The sequence below is a fragment of the Pocillopora verrucosa genome, chromosome 1, assembly GCF_036669915.1.
Source record: "Pocillopora verrucosa isolate sample1 chromosome 1, ASM3666991v2, whole genome shotgun sequence".
Taxonomy (NCBI): Eukaryota; Metazoa; Cnidaria; class Anthozoa; order Scleractinia; family Pocilloporidae; genus Pocillopora; species Pocillopora verrucosa.
In genome coordinates, this window is record NC_089312.1 from 10,563,759 (window position 1) to 10,586,868 (window position 23,110).

Genomic DNA, 23,110 nt, shown 5'->3' on the forward strand with positions numbered 1-23,110 from the left:
CACTTGATCGTGTGGTCTAACTGTCTGAGTAGCAGTAATCCTGAAATATGATTCTTACCGACAACTTGTGCGGAAGTCATCTTTAAAGTCCGATGACTGCTTCCGCTCAGGTTGTCGAACAAAAATACTTTCAAAAGATTTGTCACTCTGGAGCTCAGACCACACAAGCAACTTATTTGGTATGGTAACAATTCAAATTATTGATAAACAAACAATTAAAATTACTAGTTAACTCGTCCCATCTTATTCTATTCTTTTTAATGTTGACTGATTGTTTATTGTCTTCCGAGATGCGAATTCAGGATAAATAGATGGGCGTAATATGCCGAATTGCTTTATTTTAGACTAAATCTCAACTTAGTTGTTCTCTTCCTGGTTTCAATTATCTAAGTTTTCCAACCTCTGAGGAAAAGAGCTCTACTTTTAAAAAACTCCTTGATGTCTGTTTGGTGCCTTAGAGACAGCGTGTCTTTGTATTGGAGTTTCAACGTTCAAAAAGATCAACTGAATGCGAAGACAAAAGATTAGCTGACACTTTTTGATAGGCTGATGAAGAGGACTGAAAATTTTGGGATTTCTCGAAAATAGAGTCCTTAAAAACAAAAGTTAAGACTACAGTCACCTTTGTAACCAAATACTTGCAGCCTGAGGCAGATTCCATTATGCCAGACTTTAGCAACAACTCTAAAATAACGAGCTTTGATTTCGTACAAGAAGGCAATCCTCCTAACACTTGCGTTGTCTACATTAGCGGCAAGTTGGGTTCTTATGTCTTCATGTCTAAACGCACTAGTGTAAGTAAACCAGTGAGCTCCATCAACACTGTATTCAAGCTCGTATTGTGACACATATTCGTCGTTGCTATGGTGACCTCGCGTTGCAATACCAGTTAATACGACCGTCTTTCCAAAGTCAAGTTGGAGGTTTTCATTTTCGTTTTCCTGTTCAGCACACCAGGAACCTGTGTCGGTGAAATTCTGTGCATTTTCCGGTTCGTGTCCAAGCCTACTACTAGAAGCTGACGAAGATGAAACTAGTAAGGGGTCATTTCCGATACCATACGACTCTAAACATGCTGGAAAGTGAAGAAGCTATTTATTAGAAGGGACTAAAAAAATAAAGCTCGAGGTGTGCAACAACTTCTTGTTTTTTGTTTTCGTGCAAAAAGATAGAGGTTGTTATTTTGGCGTTTAAATGATGAAGCAAGTAAGGAAATTGCCAAGGCACTTCCGCCAATGTCACTTATTGCATACCTTGCACTTATTGCAAAAAGGTATATATTGGCGAAAGAGGATCACGACTGGGCAACCGATTTCGAGAACTCCTTTGTGACGTAGAAAGGAATGACTAAGACCAGACACTTCGATCTCTTTTTAAGAAAGGTGCAAAACTCTAGACCAAAATTTTATCTTTCAAACCGGCACTCTTAAACAGACTCTTTTCGATTCAACTTATTTACTCTTATTTTTGTCGTTACCATGTTCCCACCAATAGCGAAGCTCCAACACACTCACGACCCATCATTCCTCTATGCGCCCTGACGAAGGGCTAACGCTCGGAAAGTCACCTTTAGGAAACTTTTTACAGTGGCCTATTTATATTATCAACTCAGTTGATCAAACCAAATTATCTAACCGTTAGCATACCTTTACAGCCGTAGAGCTCCAACTGAATAAATGGACGATTAATCCAGTCTTTTAAAACAACCCGAAAGTACCTGGCTGTGATGTTGTGCTGTAATCTGTGCCTTGTAGCAAAGAATCTATTATCTGGAGGAGTTTGGAAAATCTGCAATAATTTTAAGAGGAAATAGTAATTTACTATTTCTCATGCGGTCAGCTTTGTACCAAAATTGCAAACAAATTACAAAACAATGCCTGATCTTTATTCTAATGGAAGCCTCAACTAGAAACGCTTTGACATCTAACTAATCTTCTTGAAAACTCAGAAAGCTACCTAGGCTTAAGAGAGTTGGAGAAGGAAAAATATGATTGCTTATTGACACTGAGTGCCTAAGCGGGCCTGTAAGGTGACCGTCGTCGACGGAGAAGGCAAGCGGTATCTCACTGACACTCATTGAGATTTTGAATACCAATCCTGGCAGACTTCAAGTCAGGTTAAGCGCTGAGAAAGACACCCGGATGTACTAAGCAGAGAGTAAACAGATGGCTGCCGAACTCTAAGGCTGTGTATTTCAAAGTTAAACCCTCAGTGTGACGTCCTATTCCAAGGTCCAAAGTTCGACTAGAGTGAATTACGTACAACAAACAACATCTGATACGAAAACTGTCCACTTGGCGTCAAATAAAAGGCAATACTTTGTATTGTGTATTTTTTCTTTGACTTTGCTTTCTTCCTTTTTTGTTCTAGATCTTCGTTTGTAAAATTTCATATTTTCATGCCCGTAAAAGTGAAATTCTGCGGTTTTTTTTAGCAGGGAGCTTTGCTTCCGTCTTTTGAAGTGGCGTCCATTGTCATTGAGAATTAAAGGTAGTCCATCTACAGTAAGCAATGACACAAGTTGGTCGCAAAATATTATTTAATTTGATCTTTCATTCACCCGCAGTTTAAAGGGACAAGTTTGTGCGATGGCACTCGAGTGAAAGCTGGTGAACAGCCAAATTGCAACTGTTAAGTTATCTAATCGACCGACACATAAACTCTTCACGTTACCTTCACGGTGCCGTCCTCCATGTAAGAGAAAAATTCACACCCGTTCCTACTGTAATTTAGAACAAATTTGCTAATCCAGTCAATATGGGAGGAAGCAAAATTTCCTCGTACTGTTATAGCAGTAACTGATTTGCCTCCAGGCCCAAGGTCAACCTGAATGTACTCGTCCACTTCAGTAGGTAAAAGGAATTTGTCTAGTTTGTTTAATCGAGCGTCGATTGCGTCATAATATGTCCCACTTGTGACCAGTGCATGGTCTGGAATGTCATAGTTTTCCATTCCAAGGGGATTTTCACAAGCTAAAAGAAAAATGCAAATCAGAATATTAGCCATTTTTTTCTATCAAATAAAGTGTTTTGGCTGTTCAATATTTAAACGATGCTACCTGACTAAGGATTAGTTATATGAAATATTAATATTTAATACAGCCATCAGGCCTGAAAAACATCCTACATACGCAGCAAAGGTTAAATTGCTCCATACAGAAGTTGCGCCAACGTGCATTTTATGTTCTTGTTATTTCAATTTGAAAAAAAAGGAGTTTAAAAGTTACAGTATTGTAACCTTAACGTTATCAGCATTCCTAAAAGCATCAAATACTCAATATCCTTTACGAAAATCATGCTACCAAGCCAAGGTTACTCTTATATTATAATCATGTCGGGCAGTTTTTCGTCTCAGTGCAAATGATGACGGTATTCTACCCACCTTGGCATCCGTATAGCTCCATTCGCATGCACATGTGACGATGATAACTTTTGGGAAAAATTCTGAAATAGCGTCCAATTATCGAGACTTCCAAAGACACAGTTCTAGACTCGTGGGGATTTGAATTACCACGAAACACCTTGAATTTGAAAAACAAATGGTTGGAATGAAATCGTTATTATGTTCAAAGTTTTTTATAAGTTCAAACAACTTATCTTCACCCGAAAAGGGTTCTCAAACAGTGTCAAATAGCGGAGTGTTTTCATAAAATCTTAATGATAATGTTCTTCAAAGTCATTTGAATATTCATATTCTGTTGGAATTCGAAGTATTTAATATTTCAAATAAATTCATTGTTACCGACGTAACACCCTAGAGTTGACGCACTTTTGTATTGCTTCCTGAGAAGTTAAATATTTTTTGACATCATTAAATCGTCTCTTCCAAGTTTGACCGAGAGAAGGCATATCAAGACCCGCCCATCCCCACCCCGCATCTTCGGGTGGAGCTCCAATTTATTCCAAAGGTATTTGGCCTACGTCGCCAAGAACTTTGTTTTCGTTTCCTTCCTGGTTACACCTCTTCTTGGCGCCGTCGGGGCCAACTACCAATTAAACCCTTCGTTGCTCCTTGTCGCCTCTCACTTCGACCAGAGGGATGTGTCCATCCCTTATTAATAACAAAAACAATTCGCTATCTCAAACCAGCTTGCTCGCCACCCACGTTTCAAATAGAGTTGAACTTTCAAATTGATATTTCACCATTCACAGAAAAAAAATTCCAAACTAGAGGTGAAAAAAGGCTTGATTAATGATTAGTAAGTAGTTAGTTGGCTAGTTCAATGATAAATTTTCGCACAGACAAACCTTCAAAATACCAAAGTCTTTATGATCTGTCCAAGTTATTCCATCTACACTATGAGATACAGTGAAGTTTTTCACCCAAGCGCTCTCCAAAGTAGGATGTCTACTAACTCCTTCTTTTCCTTGAATCTGCAAGCTGCGTACTTCACTCACGTGACCCAGATCAATCTGCAGATACTGCATGTTATCGTTACTTTTAGCGCACCATGCTCCACCACCTTCTCTGGAACCCAGCCTTCCCATCCAAGGTGCATAGTTTGTTCCAAGCGAGCTGGATGCTGTCATAGCATCTTTTGGTATAATCCACTCCGTCAGTCCTAAAGGCCTCGTGCATTCTAGACACCAAATTCAATTTTGGCCTATTTTAAGTCACTTTAGTATCTTCTGAGTATAACTACTCAACACTGCCAACTATTTCTGTCGCAAATTTTTCACATCCGCGTGAAGATGATCACACAGAAATTATTTCCACAAAAAAGGCAACCTGGCCCACACGATCATTACTATCTGTAACACTTTGATATCGAGAAAAAGTTTTGCAAATAGGCATTCCGACCTTTCTCCTTCCAATTTTTTTACAACACTCTCAGTTCATCGTCATACTAAGACGATGACCTAGAGGATTTTTAGCTGAAATGACGGTTATCCATTCTCAAACGTTTAAGCAATGAAGTGAGGAGTATAATAAACTAATTTTGTCTTCTAGAGTTTTTTTGTAATGCGAGTTTTTATAACAAGTGGACGAAACCCCCCTCCCAACCCTCCTAAATCCAGTTATTTGGATTAAAATCTCCACGGAAATCACTGAGATAAGCGCCTTACGCCGCGACGATAGAGTGATTTAGCAAGAGGACGGGAACGTCATTTCAGAACGGGAAAGCGCGAGGATAGTCTGGACACGAATCTATTTCGACTTCCGGTGTTAGCGTTGCCGTTCTCCCCAACAAGTTCAGGACGTCATTACGCTGGTTTTCCCGTCGCGATCAAAACGCCTGGGATTTGCGTAAATTTTGCGCTTATAAACGAGATAATGCTGTTTGAAATTATTTCAGAACTCATTTCCTGGTCCCTTCCTTTGGTTTATTCGGTGTATTTTGGGAAAATTTACCGCTTCGTTAATGCTGAATTCCCGAAAGGAAACACAATCGTTGGCAAGCGCCGGATCCAAGATTTTAGGGCTCAGTACACTTGTAATTGAACAAGGCTTAAAACAGCGAAAGGACTGTTCTTTGATACATTTCTTTAATCCTGTATGAAAACTCTCAGAATGGGACGCTGTTAATCTTATCATGAATCAATTCATCAAGAAATTAAACTTGCTTCATGTTGAAGTTTATCAAAATGAAATATCACGACGCTTACCTACTGTATTAGCCAGTGTTATTTGTCGTTATTGTCGTTTTTACCGTGATTGAAAACTTTTCTGCGAATTAAAGTCAGAGATAAAAAAAATTGAGAATAGCTCAGGTATTCACTTTTTTATGTTTGAAATTTTTGACCAGTGCCGGTGAAAACTAAGACAAGAAAGTCATGCTCTCGCTTCGAAATAGAATGACAATCAACTTGATTTCAGCACGGCTTTCTAAATCTATTAATTTAGTTCAGTCTTGAACGACTTCATTCGTTTAAAAAAAATTAATTTAAAAAAAACGAAAATAAAACAAAATAGGAACGAAGTCTTATTCCTAAGTCTAACCGTTTCGTTGGTAACTAGTTTGAGTTAATTTCATTCTTTCACGGATAAATAGGAACTCATCGTAAACAATTCCATCGTTGGGTCGCTTGTTTTCTGCATGGCTTCGCCATAACTCCTCTAAATTCTGTTCAAAATGCATTTCAACTCTAAGAAGATAGTGCTCAAAAGAGATGTACTGTCATAATTGAGAAGGATATTCTGTAAACAAGGGGGAAAACGAGGACGATTTCCAAATTATCCTTTACAAAATTATGACGAAAAACGAGTAGTGCTGAAATCTAGTAGCACGAAACGAAATGACAGCGACACAAATCATAGAAAAAAAATTTATTTAGTGGGCTTCAAAATTTGATAGATGAATCAGCAGACTCGAAACTAAACTGGAATGGAATAGTTTCAAAGTTCAATCGCCCATGTGGATTCATATTGACAACTTACTTGCCGTAGGCTATAACTATCCTCTGTTTGCGCTTGTTACATAACTCTCAAAGAAGGTAATTTCGTTATCCTTAGAGTGGTTTATGAAACCGAAAATTCAAAGGTGATGGTAATGTTTAAAAAGCCGAGGTGAGGATTCTCGTTGCAACGACTGCTAAATCACTTTTCAACACAACACGACGGCGTTCTCGACCCAGTTTCTTGTCGACATTTTTGCTGCACGCGCCGTTCTGAAATGACTTTCCCGTCCTCTTGCTAAACCACTCTAATGGGATAATCGCAACTTCAAAATTAAATTTTGCTTGAAAAATAACTTACCATCAAAACCATACAATTCCACGTTCATGCACGGCAAATCAGTCCATTGCTTAGGGAGGAACCTGAAAAATCGCGCTTGCATTTCCAAATCTATCGGGAACTTTAATGCCTGTGAGTAATCGGTAGCTGCTGTAAACGTCTAGAGGCAAAGGTGGAAAAAGAGAAACAATCGATCTCTTTTGCTCTGAATAAAGACAGTAAGTAACAAACAAAATTATTCACCTTTTCTCCAGAGACTGTCGTATAAATGCGCCAGAAGCCACCATCAACGCTTGAAGAAAACTTAAATTCAGACACCATGCCTGCACCACTCTTTCCTGCAACTGCTATATGAGTTAGAGTGACAACTCGTCCCATGTCTATCTGAAGGTACGGCGATGAATCAGAAGGAGCGGCACACCAGCCCATCTTATCGAATACTGTATTTAATTTTGCCAACCATGGCTCATGCCCAGGTCCCGAGTTACTGGATGAGGTCATTTTGCTCTTGCTAATTAATCCTGATCCTATTCCAAGAGGATCTGACCAGGCTAAGATCGTAGAATAGAGATGTTAAGATTATCACTCTACAAAAAGGTTTTTCCTCCCATCCCAACCCTCGATCTTTCTCGCACCCACTCTCCCTCTATCTCTCACTGTTTCTTGTTTTTTTTTTTTCCGACAACTGAGGTTTCTCCCCTCAGTTGGCGAGGTGGACTTCTCGGTGATTTTTACCAGGTGAGACATTGTTTCGATTGTTTCAACGTTCATGATCAATTCTCAGGACAGAATTGTGTTAATAGCGCTTTCCTGCACTGAATTATATAAATATTATGGATTATGATCTAGTACACAAGTTCATTTTTTAAAGATGAAAGAAAACAAAAAATAAAATAGAATAGAAAACAAAAATAATTCGTCTGGATGAATTTACCTTCGCAGCCGTAAATTTCCACTCTCAAGCAAACATTTTCGACCCACTCTACTACCACAAAACGGACATAGCGGGCGACAACTTGGTAATGTAGGATTTTTAGAGCTACTCCGTCGGCGTTTGTGTTGCCATGTATTTCCTTGATGAAAAAAAACAATTGATTGAAAGGTAATCTGTATATACAGTATATTAGTATGGTAGTATGATTGTTGCGGAGATTAAGAGATGCATGTATTCTGATTTGTCGAAGATTGAGGTATTTCCCGCTATAATCACCTCGCTCAACTTGATTGAGCAAGGGCACTAAATTTACAAATGGCTGTCTTGCGTTTTGCCAATGTTACCGAAGAAGAGATAAACGCGTTAGAGGGCAATTTAGTTCCGAATAGCACAAAAGATTCTATTAAGTTTGGCGTAACACTTTTCAAAAGAAAGATATGAAGTTTTTGCTGATTGAATTTAATAAACCTGTTAAATTCTTGTGGAAACTGCTGCTTATCTCGATACAAGTAATCGAAACAATTTCAAGTTCTAACACGCACAATTGGCCCTATCAGAAGCAACTTTGATGAGCATTATTTAAAACTGAAGCATCAGTGAAATACCTTGACTTCTCCATTTTCTTTGTAATAAAACCATTCACCCTCCAGTCTGCTAAACGCCAATCGATAGATTCTAACAAAATGCGTTCCACGATATCTGCCTTGTGTAGCGACTGCAGCGACAGTCTTAAAATGCCCTAAGTTGATTTGTAAGATGAATTTGTCTCGCCCTGAAACGAAGAGACAGTTTTCTTTAAAACTTTTTTTTTTTAATCTTGAGCCTTAACGCCCACGCACTTAACGACTTTTTTTCGTGGATCGTGGTACCTTTTTTCCATTCATCGATTTGTAACAAACACCCGAAGATAAATTCCATATCTACGCACGTCCACGTACTATTCTCAATATGATTAATGATAAATAAGTGAGATGAATGACTGAGAAATCCAACTAAAACCTTCAGGGTTTGTAAACTTAAGTTCCCCAACGAAAAAAAGGGAGTATATACATGTGTAAAACGAAAAAAAAAATGAATAAATCCATGTGTAAACTAGATTTGATGTGCGTCTGCTCAGCAATAGATCACTGATGACGTCAGAATGTGCTAAGAACGTAAAGAAAATGACACACAAGGAACAGTCTTTGATACGTCACTGATTCGTAACTTATGAATTAAAACACACCTCCAACGAACTGGTTTGTTCCTGCATAGTTTAGTCTTGCATTGAAGATGTTTGAAGCTACAGATGAGTCAACGTTTTTACTCGGTATTGAGAAGTCTTCCATTCCTAAAGGTTGGAAGCAAGCTACAGTGGAAGACAATAAACGATCAACAAAAATATTGCAAAATCTTTGAGGCTTTCGTGAAGGAATAAATACATGGTTTCTCATTTCAAAGGCTATGGTAATTTTGACTTTAGAGTGCGCTTGAAAAGTTCCATAACATCACAAATTTTCAAACATATCTCATGATCCAAGTGTTGCCGCACTGTGAGAATGTCGCCGGTTAAAAGTACGGTTCTCGCTGAGCTTAGTCCGCACCAAGTAGATCGAGGGCCGATATGTATCATCTCACCCTGTGCGGTTCCGCTAGGCTTAGTTAATATGAGCCTTGTTTATGAATAAAAACTGGCTGTACTTAGCTCATTAATTCCTTCGCGTCTCGCGTGCTTTAGCAAAGACAACGAAGTAAATCTTCAAAAACCTGTAAAACAAACCCGATTCGAAGTTTCCTGAGCTATTTTGCCACGAATGCGAACAACAGGATACTATTCCGCTGATGCCTATGAAGTATTTCCCAGAAATCAACTAATTGAAGACAAATCAGAGATTTTGTTCGCAAGCGCTGTTTCGTGGTGACAAAATAAAAGCGCACAGTTTATTAGTATCACGCAGAAGTTTCTCTTTCTCTGTCGACGCGTAAGGAATAGGAAATGAAGAAATCTGACTAGTTTATCTGAATAAATATATAAAGAAATACCTTTGCATCCATATATTTCCACTCTCATGCAAATTCTTTGGAACCAATTCATGGGACGAAATCTCACATAGCGAGCAATGACGGGGCTCTTTAAGTGATGAGTGACCACATGGGTGGTATTGATATTTCCAGAGAACTCCTATACATAAAAATTTGGTTATGTAGCAATTTAGATTACTGAACTTGAAGACATTTGTTTTGGTTATGTCATATATTTTACCAGGGTTACAACTTAAAGGGTGAGCAGTTACCCGCAGACATTTAAGTTAGAACTCAAGGGAAAGACAACTCAGGGCTGTAAAAAACGGTGAGTGACTTTAGTTTGTGGATTTTTAAACCTGTTTTAAACTCGAACATGATTCCTACGTCTTTGCTGGGTATTTGGGACCTTAACTAAACCACGACGGCGACGGTAACGAGGATTTTGCAAAACAAAAGATCTAATGAGCAGAAGAATAGCTCTGCACGTGCGTTTTAAAATTCTGCACATTTCTTAGCAGTCCTCTGCAAAGCAACAACGTGAAATCACCAAAAGTTGCGTCTAAAAATGGAAACCCCGACGGCAAAATCATTCTAGTTTCAATTTTGGAAGTCACCGCTGCTCACATACGTTACGCTGAATTTGAGGTGTGGGGCCGTAAGAGTTGGTAAACACATCCAGTCGCACGCGAAATTATAACTAAAATATTAATACACGACGTTTTCCACAGCGTCGCCGTCCCTTATTGCTCCCGGGAGACAACATCACGGGCAACATGAATATAAAGAATTCTAATAAGACTTGTAATAAGACTTCGATGACTAAGAAAACAAATAAACTAACAGCACAACAACATATTCAGTCCTTCTTAATATAGCCTCTCAAGCGTTATAACTATTACAATAAAAGGATCCTCACCCTGATGGTGTTGTTCTCAGTGTAGTTCCACCAGTCTAGTGTATCACGTCTGAACTGCATCATGTAGCTTGTGACCCAAGCGTCCGGGATAATGCATCCGGGTACTGAGGACTTTCCTTGCGATGCTACTCGTCTCACGTGGTAAGGGTGTTTCAAATCAATCTCCAAATATTGATTCTCATCATTTCTCTAAAAGAGAAAATGGGACGATGGAGTTGGCAATACTCGACAAATTTGTCGTTCATGGCTTAGCTCGTGAACGCCTTTATTATGGCCTATAAATAAAGTGTTCAACTGAGATAGCGGAACCAGCTGGCTGGTTCGAAATTTCAAGGGGGACTAACATTTGCTTCTGTCCCATGTTCGGTAAAAATTGATATTTTACACCTTTCGTTTCATTACTCGTTCTTTTCAGCTGCGGTTCACTAGAAAATATCTCTGTATCATGATAACCACGCGTGAAGTAATGGCGGCAAGAATCGACGTATTCTCTAAAATCGAAAGTGTGCATGTCTCTGTAATTACCAGAGCGATTATTTCGAGAGTTTACGATTTTCTCGTGACTGTTATACCCAATTATGATTTATGAGGAAAGCTTAAAATGTTAACAAACCCCTGCACACCATCCTCCTTCTCCCAGCCGACTGTGTAACCTGGCAAGCCAGGGTTCGTAATTCACCCTCAGAGCGCTAGACGCTGTAATATCTTTGTCAGAAATTTGACCACTCTGCATTCCTAGAGGATCAATGCAGTCTGGAAAAAAAACCCCAACGGGCAAGATATCTGTCAGACAATACCATGGTCAATTCAATGCATTAAGGCTACGATATTGTGTTCATTTCCACTCTAGTTGTAGTAGTATAAATTTATTCCGATTTTTGCTTTATATCTGCTTACATGGATAGAGTTAAAGAACAATTACCTCAACAAAATGACCTCAAAAAGTGACCAAAAAGTCACATTTGTGTTAAACGTACACCAGTTTCAACTTGTAGTCAATTTCTCCATTTCCCAGGGCAAAGGGTACTACGAACTTCGACTGATTTGACAACTAGGCACCATGCACCAATATGGAAAGAACGAAGTATATTTGAAAAGTTGTGAATGGTCGTAAATCAACTAGTTATATGGCATATTTTTGCGCACTTTCCCCTGATAAATGAAAATTTAAGGCTTTGGTATATAAAAAAAATAAAAAATGAAAGAGTGTTCTCGATGGATCATGCTGTCTCACCTTCTTTGGCGAACACCTCCAGCCTTAAACAAGGGTGATTGTACCAGGTTTTTGGGTGAATTCGCAGATATCTTGCACGGAGATTATATTTAATATCCACTTTGACTAAACTATGTCGATGTGTGTTCCCATCAAATACCTACAGAGGATCAGATAAAGTTATTTGCGAGCAATTCTTCCTTAGTGTGGAAAACCAACAATACTGGTAAAGTGAAATGAGTTGCATGAAAGAGCTGAGTGTATCCAAAAAGTTTTTAGAGTTGATCTTATTGCTATAAAAACAACAGCTTGGTTCGTGTTACCTGCGATATGAAATTTATTTAGGAAAGTTTAGGCGAGTACATCTGTATTCGTCGCGACATTGAATGTTCTTTGCGTATGCGCATTTGATCAAATTAACATGTTAGAATAACGCATTATAAGCTTTAAGCTACCATTATTAATATTACGCTCATTAAGCTCACCTTCAAGTTTCCTGCATCTGTGTATTGCTTCCAAAACAGCCCATCAAGACTTGAACTAATGGTAAAACTTTTCACCCATTTATCCTCTGATGAATGGGATTGAACCGCGATGGCCTGAATAACTTTTGTTACTTTCAAATCTAGTTGAAGGAACTGGTTGTTGTTTGTATCATTGTTTTTTGCACACCATGCTGATCTGGGGGCATTATTGGAGTCGTCATCTATCGACAAACGTCCGTGCCAGGACTTTAAAACAGATCCGTCGTATGTATAGAAATTAGGATAGCGGTTTGCCATACTTGTCAGGTTTGAGAAATCAACAGATCTCGAGTAAACTGAAAAAAAAAACGGAAAAAAAAAACGGAAAAAACGGAAATTTAGCAATGTTGGAAAGACATGAATATTTTGCATTCACGATTCGCCCGGACGATCGAGGCAAGAAGTTTGCCTTTTTTGAAGATAATACGAAAGAAAATTAAGCAAATACGCCTCTGAAGCCAGACTTAAATTGTTGATAAACTGAACAAAAAGGAAGCTAACCATGGCATCCGTATAATTCAACGCGGAGATAGGGTCTCCCAGCCCATTCTTTGGGCCAAAAGCGCACGAATCTTGCCGTGACAGCCCGCTCAAGGTAATGCTTTGCTACAGTGTTGACGAGAGATGTGCTAATAAACATCTGAAATAAAGTGAAATGAATCAAAAGCTTTGACATCATCGAAAAAAATTAAAACACCAACAACAAAAAACGTCAGTAAGGTAAAATAACTAGAATTGTGAAAATTTAGAGATACCCTATGTTCTCTAGATATCGGTTGTGAAATGTTATCACAAAGCACTGAGATCTTAACTTAACCATACCTTTTCATCATTATTAGGAAAGACAATAAAAATGACTGGCTTTTGTAACCTACCACAAACGTTTTTCATGCCTCACGACTTACATATCGATGGAATGGAGAACTGAAATTCATAAATGAATAAAAACGTTTTTACCTTGATGTCGCCATTCTCTCTGTAGTAAAACCAGTGTAAACCATCTCTGGAAAAAGACAATTGGAACTTGACCACGGCTGACCTCATAGTCAAATGGCCTTGAGTTGCAATTGCAGTAAAGAGGTATTCATCTATGCCGTTTCCAATTTGGAGAAAAGAGTTCTTATCATTATAACCTCGAAGCCATGTGTATGAATTAAAAATTCTGGCTCTTGCAGCGTAAAGTCCAGACTGAACTGATGAAACCAGAATCGATTCATACGGCAGGTGAAAATCCTCCATTCCAAGAGCAGAAGAGCAAGCTGAGTTGTCAAATCAAGACCGACAGAAAAAAAAATATAAAACTTTTTCCAGCAACTATCTGATACTCTCATGAGATTTGAAAAAAAAATTTCAGCGGAAATTATATGAAAATTGCTCGGCCATTAGGCATAAAGCCAGAGCGTAATTTTAAACGCTGCTAATTCTTTTATAATTTTTCCTTTGTATTTTCACTATTTTTTCAACGAAAACTCCATTGAAATTAGGTGTAACTAAACTAATTATATCGCCAGTGAAGTTGTTGTCAATTTTTATTTTAAACCAAGGCACAGTAATTTGCATAGAACCTATCAAAAAACAAAAAGTTTCAATTCCTTGTAGGAAAAATTGAATGGCATTTTAGTAGTTATCACTACTGTTTGTCCCTTGATACATTTAAAGGCATCTGGCTTCCCACGGAGTCTCTCGGGTGGAGTAATAATCCTCTCCAGCATTCTTATTAAATTTCTTCAAGAACATCTTACTAACCTCTGCATCCAAAAACTTCGACCCGCATGCATGTCCATCCAAACCATGTGACTGGAAGAAACCTTAGATGTCGAGAAGTTATTCTTTTTAAAAGCGTATGTCGGATAACTTGATTCCTTTGTGAATTCCCATCAAAGACCTAAAAAGTTGAGTCAAAATTTATTTCGCAAATGTTGTTTTAGAAAATACAACACATTTCTCTTACACTCGTTTTTCCAGGAGGGAAATCACTACAGCGAAGCATCTGTCAGCACAAAGAGCCAGGCCTCTCTTTTTACGCAAACATCAGACAGGAATGGCAATTTTTGATGCGGGAAAATAGATCATGCGGATCAAAGACTCAAAGTTTTGTGACAAACTACAGCTGATAATTTGACCAATATGGTTTTCGTATGCAATTTTGAATCTAGACTTAATTTTTTAGCAAAGCTCACCTTCGGAGAGACTCCATCCTCAGTGTAGTTAACCCAAAGCATATGATCGTCGGTGAAAGATAAGCTGAAGTTTGTTACCCAAGCTCTGAAACGAATCGCCCATTCTGATATTTCGTACTTTCCTTGAGTAGCTACGCCTGTTATGATATGTATTTGAGCTAGATCGATTTGTAAGTACTGGGTCCCATCATTTTCCAGTGCACACCAGGCTCCCTCGCCTTCTCTACTATAGAGCCTTGCCAGCCAAGGCTCATGGTCCACGTCGTACCATGATGAGGCTGAAAAGGCTTCATTTGGTACCATTCCACGCTCAATACCAACCGGATAGGCGCATTCTGGAAATACGTGCGGTACATAAGTCATTGGGCGGAATGAGAACACATGGTCACGAAGTATACTAATATTGGAAGTTTTCTGTGAGTCTTCTGAGCCTAGTTGTTTGTTATGTGATGCAAGACCATGTATAGTTTTGCTTTTGAGTGATTCGTCTCGGACAATAATCACCATCGCTAATCGTGTCTGGGTTTGCTTTCTGACCTTGCTTAGAGTCCTCAATAGGAGGTCTTTTTTATTTAATCTGCTATGGTTAGTAGTCCCGTGAGCCCACACACACCTACTGATAGGATGTTTAAGAGCACGCACTCAGGGCTGAATGGGTCATTAAGAAAAGACTGGCTGTCGCCTCCGATAAAAGTTCTTGCTCAGACTCTTGATATCTCGCGTTTGCGCGTGGTGTTCGAGCTAGTTTACACCAACAGTCCAACAACATCATAAATGATTCGTAACAGATAAAACGGCAAATTTGAAGGGCCCCACTGAAAACTGCATCTACCAGTTCGGTTCCCTCGTCAAATATCATTATTTTTATAATTGTTTACTATTCATAATTTGGGGTAACGCTTTGCCAGCAATTGATTATGGCATAATGCACTGTAAGCAATATGCGTAATCTGCTCACAATGGAATTGCATTGTGATCAAGGGCCCTTATATCCTGCACTCCCGACTCGTATTTCACATCAAATTGTATGAAAATTCAAGCACAAGCACTGTCCAACCCGATCGACATGTAAAACACTCGAGAAAAGCCATATCTTAAATTTTAACAGAAATTTGCATAGTATACCGAAACTACTACGAGTTTACGAATTACCAACCTTCACAACCGTAAACCTCTACTCTCATGCAGATTGCATTATTCCACTCCACAGGAAGGAACCTCACGAATCTGCCTGTTACATGTTTGTAGAATGGGACTTCCTTCACTGTGCTGTGATCTGTATTACCACTCAGGGTCTTTAAAAGATGTAGACATTAGGCGATGCATAATACACTAGTCAATCACTAGGTTACTCCTTCATCACCATTCGCAATTAATAGTACAAAAACCTCCTTTTCAAGAAAGGAATGGAATCATGGATCTTAACTGATGCAATTGAAAACAGTTCTTTTGGTTAAATAATATCTAATTTCCTAGTGATGAGAATGTTACAGAAGGAGATACTGAGGAAGACTGGACGTGACATTTTTCCCATAGCTAATAAAGAAGGTGGAAACCACTAAGCTTTGGACTCCGTGCAATCCCACGTGGACCTACTCTCAGGAGATACTTATCTTTGCCAACAAGATGTTTTGCCGGGGTATGTAAGTCCCTACTCTACGCCTGTGCCAGATCATTGAACTTGATATGAGTTACAATTCTAACCTTTGACTTGCTTTCGTCAAGAGCATTCCTCCAAAATATTCCATCCATACTGTAAGCCACTTTATAACGAGTCACCCACTGTAGATTGTCAGGATGACCCTGCGTGGCGACTCGCGCTACCGTAAGAATTCTTCCTAAATCTACTTGAAGATACTGTTTATCGTCATTATTTCCCGCGCACCAGGCCTTCCCGTTGTTTAAGCGACCATTCCATGCATCACTCTCAACTGGTGCACGACTTGATGCAGTAAACTGTACATTGGATATGTCGCCGCTCTCCACGCCAAGAGGGTTTTGGCAAACATCTGCACATTTTACGAATGCATTATGAAAATTTTACAAGTAAACTTATGATCGTGGTAGGATGATCATAGTACATTACTCTCATTTTACAATTGGCTTTAATTATGAGAAGATTAAAGTTTTACACACAGATGACTTTTTCCATCAATATATCTAGAATGTAACGAGTACGAACTGTATGCAGTGGTGAGAATAACGGCCTCATCTTTTTTATGGCATCCTGGAAACAACGCTTTCATCACAACAGTCTCAAAAACATATAAGAGAATTGAAAACCGACCAAACTAAACTAAATTTGTTTTTCTAATACGAATTTACTCACCCTTACTGCCGTACAACTCGACTCTTAATGCAGGACGAATATAATATGTTTCTGGCCAAAAACGAATACGTAAGGCTGTTATATTGTGTCGGAGGTAATTCTTTACTACTGTGCTGTGATCGTTGTTACCACGAAATACCTGAAACAAGAAAGGAGACGTAAACTTTGATTCTGAATTTTCAACTAACATTTCCCGCGTTTAAAGGTTAAAAATTGGCAGCGATTGACTTATAGTTGAACAGTTTCTGTGTTTGTTTACAAAGTTCAAACCTTGTTTGAGACCTTATGCACGAAGTCTTGGCAATCTGGGCAGCGTATACTCAAAAATCTTTCATAACTTGGCAATTCTTCTTTACTCAAAAATTGTAATTTTTATGATTAAATGGAAAAAAGACTTCGTGCCGTCCAATTGGGTCCGAATTGGACTCCACTCAGTCCTATTACCGTTACTTATTGATTTAATAAAAAAACGATTTGTTGGATCGGGATCTGATTGTAATCACCTTTTTGAGGCGTTTCAAGTTTAAAGATGAGAGTGATCAATGATCGGTGACAAATGCTTTTGTTTTTTGTTTTTTGTTTTGAATTTTGGATAGACTTGCTGACCTTGACTTCGCCGTCGTCAATGTATTCCATCCACTCGTCTCCCCATAAGCTGTAACTCAATTTGTAGTTTAGTACCCAGGATTCGTGATATTCATTCTTTACACCCTGTGTGGCTACAGCAGTAATAATGCTCAGATGTCTTCCAACGGAGATTTCCAAGAACGTTCCCACTCTTGGATAAGCTGACCATGCGTTCTCTAAGTTATGAAGTCTTCCTTTACGTGCTTCGAAAGAGTTCTTATGGTGAGACGCTGTCAGATATTTATCCTGAAGGGTGCTACCATTTTCCACCCCTAACGCTTCTGAATAAGCTGTAGAAACATAATTTGAAACGACATTCTGGTGATTGTCCCCAGTCCCCGAAGGTGTTGCGTAAACAAGATCCGGTGTCACCATGTCTAAACATAAATGGCTTATGACTTCTATTGTCGCAAAAAACTATATTGGCGCTACTTATAATAAATTCTTATTATTTTCCGTCGCATTTTCATTAAGTTCTTTTGTTTTCATTTGCAGTACTTTTTAGCGATATTCTGTTACTTTTTTGGGGTAATTTTCCTTTGTTTGTATCATTCGCTTTACCATAAATCGTATTCATTCGGCTTTATCGTTTAACTGTGCTGAATCAATTTTCTTAATTGTTTTAAAACGTTTTGTTCATATTGTCTTAAGCCAGCCGTTTTACAATCTTTGTAAGTGTCTTTTGATGTCCTTTATTTTGTTTTCCTGTTTTCCAGTTTCTTGACACAAAATTCTGGTAACTTATTATTTCTTATTTTATTTCAGCATTGTTCCTTTTGCTTCAGTTGTGCACTTGGCTTCGATTCCTCAGTTCATTTCGTTTTAATTCGAAATACGTTAAAAAACGTATTTTGTTTAGACTTTTACAGGTGTCTTTGACCATCATCACTGCAGTATTTTCGTTGGCCTGGAACAATGAATTTTTTATGGTGATTTGCAAAGCTTATAGTTTAAAAGGATAATCCTATGATCACCAAATGGGACTGATCCAATGCACAGATTTTCAGACTTGTGTTTTCATGATCAATCTACGTCATTGTCTTTTATCATTCATTAATTTTACACTTTACTCATTGCTACTTATCGACAGCCGTTACCCTATCAAATGCTTTCGTAGGATTTAAAATGATGATTACGTCTTTTGTGAAACGAGAGATAATCCTCTGATTATCATTAAACTAAACTTTTTTATCGTTTGACACTTTGAAGAAGAAGTGATATAGATGTGGTAAGCTCACCATCGCATCCAAATGCTTCTACCCTCATGCACATATCACCCTCCCATGTCACTGGGTGGAAGCGTAAGGCCACAGCTGTGATGGGCGGATCTATTTGGTGCTTTACTTCAGTTCCGCGATTTTTATTTGCATCGAATATCTTCGAAAGAAAAGAGGTAGTATGAGAGCAGGTGATTGAGTAAATAGCAAGTAATAAATAGAAATATAAACCAACGTAGGAATGATTGAATGAATGAATGAATGGGAACATTTATATAATCCTTGTTACGACAACGGTTGATTATTTTTTAGCTATTGAACGTGAGAGTTGGAATCGTTTCCTATCCGTCGTGTAAGCGTCATAAACTTTTCCGGGTGTGGTTGCTTTGTTATTTGAATAAATCGATGGATTACGTAACGAAAGAGTAAAAAAATGAATGAACGATTGAGAACATTCATATCATTTTAATTATGATTTATTTTGATTGTTTTTTTCTTCACAGGTTAGAAGTGAGCGTTTAAATCATTTTCTGTCCTACGCGTGCCCTGGTTGCGGCTGGTCACGTGCTTATGCAAAATAAAGATCGCCGTAAGGAGAGAGGGTTCTCGACCAATCGACAAATCCCGAGTGCATTTTCAAAATAGCGGTTACGTTCCTGAGTAGACTTCAAGTTGCTCGGCTTTCGGTTGGTTATACAAACATTGAGTTGAAAGTTAAACAAGTAATACGTTTAGTGGTTTTATATCTAGATAAAAGTTTAGTGGCAGTACTGCCAACTGGAAAACGAAAATCACGAATAAACGCCTTCCCTGTCAAGTTAGTATTGACAAAAAATCCATGCATGAATCCTACCCTCGATTTATTTTTTTTGAAATCTCCCAAACTCTGAGAGATTCTGCGTAAGCACAAGATGAACTGCAACCAGGTTACTATCTCAAGGGAGGAAGATGGAGGCCCTTGGAATGTGCCGTTTCCCGCACGGGAAAGAAGTGAATTCACACTGTAACACGGTTATAACCGTTCTCACCTCCGGTATGTCGCCTTTTCCAAAGACTTTCCATTTACCGCCATCTGTGCTGTAGGAGAGTTTATAACTAGTCACCCATTCGTCATAGTTATGACTTCCTTGGCTGGCCACCGCAGTTATTAATCTCACTTTGGGACCCAAATCAATCTAAATGCAAATGAGAAATTTAAAACTAAATTGCCAAGCTGATGCTTTTGCCTCCATGTCTGTGATGGTTTCAAAATTCATCCTATTGCAATTTTATTCACGTAGTCATTATACGTCAAGTTTTATTAGTATTGAAATCCTGTATCACGTACTAAGAAACATTTATTTCATGTTGCAATAACCTGAAGATACTGAATATCATCAACGACAGTTGCACACCAGCTGCGTCGTGATTGGTTGTTTAACCGGCCATACCAAGGATCACTTCTGCCAGGCTGCCAGGTGGTGGCAGATAACGAGTCATCTGCGATTTGATTGGTTGAGAGGCCTAACGCATCTGAGCAGTCCATAACATTCCCTGTTCCACAAATGAAAGATTCCCAAGAGCAAGAAAAAAAATAGAAAAAAAAAGGCAGGTAAAAAAATTTACTAAGATTGCAAATAGTGTATCGGTAGACCACATAAGGAAAACGCTTAAGCCCCGTTGAAACGATTATGATAGTCGACGATAGTTTCAACTTTCATTCACTATCACTGACTATCATGTTTGGGTTCAAACGGTTCATGACAGCTGATGTTAGTTGACAAAATAACGCAACGAGAAATTAATTAATTTGTAAACAAATATGACGCGCGCTGGGTTTAGCAATTTTGCTGGCATTTGAAATTTTAGTCAAGAAGTTGCGAGTTGAAGATTCTGAAGCCTACCTCAGTCATTTTACCACTTGCCAATCAGGTTTGAGCCGTTTTTGACAAAAGCGCTTACCGTAAAACTATCACAGGGGTTAGAAAAAACTTTCAAACTAAATGATAGTGCATAATGGTTCGTGTTCAAATGAGTGTGATAGTTGAAACTATCATCAACTATCATGACTATTTGAACGGGGCTCTTTTTCTTTTCTTTACTCTTTTCTATCACCTCTCCTTTACGAGACTACGGGGAAATATCAGCACTCAGCCAAGCTCGAGGCTTGTTTAGAAATTTAGTTGCAGTTAAAAAAGGCAGTATGGTTTAAGGACTTCTCGTTAGAAGGTTAGACCTTTCCAGGTCGTTTAAAAAAAAACCGGAGTAAGTGGAGCCTCTTTTTTAACGCAAATGCATGCTTAAAGGACAAGGTTTGGCCCAATTTTACTGGACGGGATGAGTCACGTCAGCATGATTATCCATATGACTTTGTTCGAGAACTTGTGTGACGCTGTGTTTTGAAACAGCACTCTCCTGATCATGGTCAGTTGATATATGTCAAGCTGATCTGATGAAAGGTGTTCATGTAGTGAAAGGTTTACCTTGAATAATCAAGGGTATCATGCTGATCTGAAACAAAAAGAAAACTTGACAGTTTAATTATCTAGACTATCTATACAGAGAGGATCTTTTTAGCTAGCTAATTTATTATCTAGGTCCATAATACAACATTGACCAGTGCATTAATCTTTTAACTGAATTTGACAAATGCGTCTGTGGCTAACATTGCTGACGACTTGTCCGTCGTGAATAGTAAGGATGTTTGAAGATTACCTCAGTTTAAGGGCGTATATTTTGAATCTGTCGACTTACTTATATAGGAGCAGTAAAGAAGTTAATGGCGTATATCTTTTAACCTTTGCTTAATTTGTTTCGGTACCCTTTTAGCTGATAAAGCAAGTGATTCCTGTTGTTAATTTTGCTCAAAGGCAGAGGGGATTTGATTAAAGATCCGAAATTTCAGTCAATGCAAAAAGGGCAGATATATGGATAGTATTCACTGATCCTAGAATAAAAATGTTAAATACTGCAATAAAGTTGTTGATAGGGGTAAAGAATAAAACATCATTTCTAATTAAGTCAGCTACGAAGACTACTCGCTAACAGGTCAAATGAATAATTTTTTAGCGATTATCTAAAGCATATCGAAGGCTACTGAGTAAATTGAGTAAAACGGTTTAAAAAATGGTCAAATTTAATTGACTAATAAACGTAAATCCCAAACAGTCAATATTTTCATCTTCCAAAAACGAATATATTTGAAGGTTTCTTACGTTAGCATAACATCGTAAATTAAGATACTAGAATGCTTACCCATACAACGAGAAGGTGAGGATATCGCCTTGATATCATCTATACAAAGTGGGAATTCAATGTTGAAATTGGATGTTGTTCAGAGGAGAACGCGCTGTTGTGCCATAAGATTCAGGACTCCACTGGAAACTGAACTATCCTACTGTTAAAAATTACGGGCTGACTTAATCAGTTTATGTTTATTCTTCAGAATTATTAATAGGAAAAAAACAAATAGAAAGATATCCTACTAATTGTCATAGGATAAGAAACTCTCTCGCTAAAACGCTGGTGATTAAAGCTTGAAGCAAAGAGATCTATGAATCTCAGGTTAGATTTGGCAAATCACTCATCAGGTTTGCGCTGACATTGATTGAAGATGTGCTTTATTAACAAAACGCGAAACCTTTCAAGCTGATTCTATCAATAATGCAGAAGATCACAACAATACAATTTCTCAGATGTTCAGCGATAGGTCGATCGACGACTGTTTTTGCAAACTGGTAACCAGGAATTCGAACAAGGCAGGTGCTGATCAAAACTGGAAAGAGAATTGCTCCAGTTGACATGAGAAGGCTTAAAAACCCGAACTTCCGATTTTCTTGGTATTAACCCTTTAACTTCCAGCAGTGACATTTAACTTGTTCCTGTAAAAAATTGACACCTCGATCTAACATCAAATTCTCGTAACTGATTTTCAAGGAAATGTGTAGCAGCTAGAGGGGAGAATAAACAATCAGATCTTGGGAGTTGTTGGTTAAAATAAGTAAAAACGACAGACCCGTAACAATAGAATATCAGATCAATATTTGTGCCAAGGAAATCGAGCTCGACATGGAATTATCGTTCTTCCCCGTAGGAGGGGAGTTTACGAAAGTCCACTCATGCCCCCGGAGACCCCCCAGAATCTCGTGCCTACTGCGCTCGTCTGCAGGCTTGTTCTGCTGCAGCGTTCTGATAGAAAAAATTACGACAATTTAGGCTGGCATCGCTCAAGTGAAACCTTTACTGCAAATAAAACTTTTTACATTAAGTACTTAATGAAGCAATTAATAAAGACAACTCACGACTCGCTAGGAAAGTGGTTTTATTTGGTATTGTGTACCAACTGCATGGGATCAATTTGACATGGTTTGATGCTACTCTGGTTTAAAAAATTAATAAATGTAACCGAGAAGTTGATCAGGAGGGCGGACTGTCTACCATCTTCACTTGTTTCGAAGGCTGAGGAGAGAAAATATGTTTCTGACGTCCTAAAGGTAAATGGCTATAATAACC

The 23,110-nt window shown here is 38.4% G+C and overlaps 3 protein-coding genes across 3 annotated transcripts; all 3 read right to left on the reverse strand.

Moving 5' to 3' along the window:
• Positions 1 to 593: 593 nt before the first annotated feature.
• Positions 594 to 13,284, reverse strand: LOC131780596 (uncharacterized). Its single transcript, XM_066167511.1, has 17 exons — positions 13,224 to 13,284; positions 12,768 to 12,906; positions 12,228 to 12,562; positions 11,764 to 11,902; positions 11,143 to 11,282; positions 10,530 to 10,718; positions 9,632 to 9,770; positions 8,835 to 8,957; positions 8,215 to 8,381; positions 7,610 to 7,748; positions 6,919 to 7,226; positions 6,697 to 6,835; positions 4,248 to 4,579; positions 3,382 to 3,520; positions 2,674 to 2,972; positions 1,647 to 1,788; positions 594 to 1,075 (listed from the first exon to the last, which is right to left on the reverse strand). The coding sequence occupies exons 2-17, from the start codon at positions 12,904 to 12,906 to the stop codon at positions 594 to 596; spliced, it is 3,351 nt and encodes a 1,116-aa protein (XP_066023608.1). The 5' UTR covers positions 13,224 to 13,284.
• A 65-nt stretch (positions 13,285 to 13,349) lies between these two features.
• On the reverse strand, positions 13,350 to 15,720 carry LOC136281230 (retinoschisin-like; the record flags this gene model as incomplete). Its single annotated transcript, XM_066167550.1, has 4 exons — positions 15,603 to 15,720; positions 14,447 to 14,781; positions 14,013 to 14,151; positions 13,350 to 13,525 (listed from the first exon to the last, which is right to left on the reverse strand). Coding segments are annotated over exons 1-4 (678 nt in total), but the record flags the coding sequence as incomplete, so codon positions are not given.
• Positions 15,721 to 16,102: 382 nt separating this feature from the next.
• Positions 16,103 to 18,768, reverse strand: LOC131780586 (EGF-like repeat and discoidin I-like domain-containing protein 3). Its single transcript, XM_059097198.2, has 4 exons — positions 18,641 to 18,768; positions 17,382 to 17,692; positions 16,776 to 16,914; positions 16,103 to 16,455 (listed from the first exon to the last, which is right to left on the reverse strand). The coding sequence occupies exons 1-4, from the start codon at positions 18,672 to 18,674 to the stop codon at positions 16,103 to 16,105; spliced, it is 837 nt and encodes a 278-aa protein (XP_058953181.2). The 5' UTR covers positions 18,675 to 18,768.
• Between the last annotated feature and the right edge of the window lie 4,342 nt (positions 18,769 to 23,110).

What these genes read in the sequence shown, in the direction of transcription:
- LOC131780596 (XM_066167511.1), bottom strand. Translation starts at nt 12,906, where the DNA reads ATGTTTATTAGCACATCTCTCGTCAACACTGTAGCAAAGCATTACCTT. An exon ending in CTGAGAACAACACCATCAGG is followed by an intron (nt 9,771 to 10,529) that starts GTGAGGATCCTT and finishes TTTTATGTATAG; the next exon opens with GAGTTCTCTGGAAATATCAA. An exon ending in GGAATTGTATGGTTTTGATG is followed by an intron (nt 4,580 to 6,696) that starts GTAAGTTATTTT and finishes TTTGGTGTCTAG; the next exon opens with AATGCACGAGGCCTTTAGGA.
- LOC131780586 (XM_059097198.2), bottom strand. Translation starts at nt 18,674, where the DNA reads ATGTGCATGAGGGTAGAAGCATTTGGATGCGATG. An exon ending in AGAAGCATTTGGATGCGATG is followed by an intron (nt 17,693 to 18,640) that starts GTGAGCTTACCA and finishes ATGTTTCTACAG; the next exon opens with CTTATTCAGAAGCGTTAGGG. An exon ending in TTGACGACGGCGAAGTCAAG is followed by an intron (nt 16,915 to 17,381) that starts GTCAGCAAGTCT and finishes TTCTTGTTTCAG; the next exon opens with GTATTTCGTGGTAACAACGA.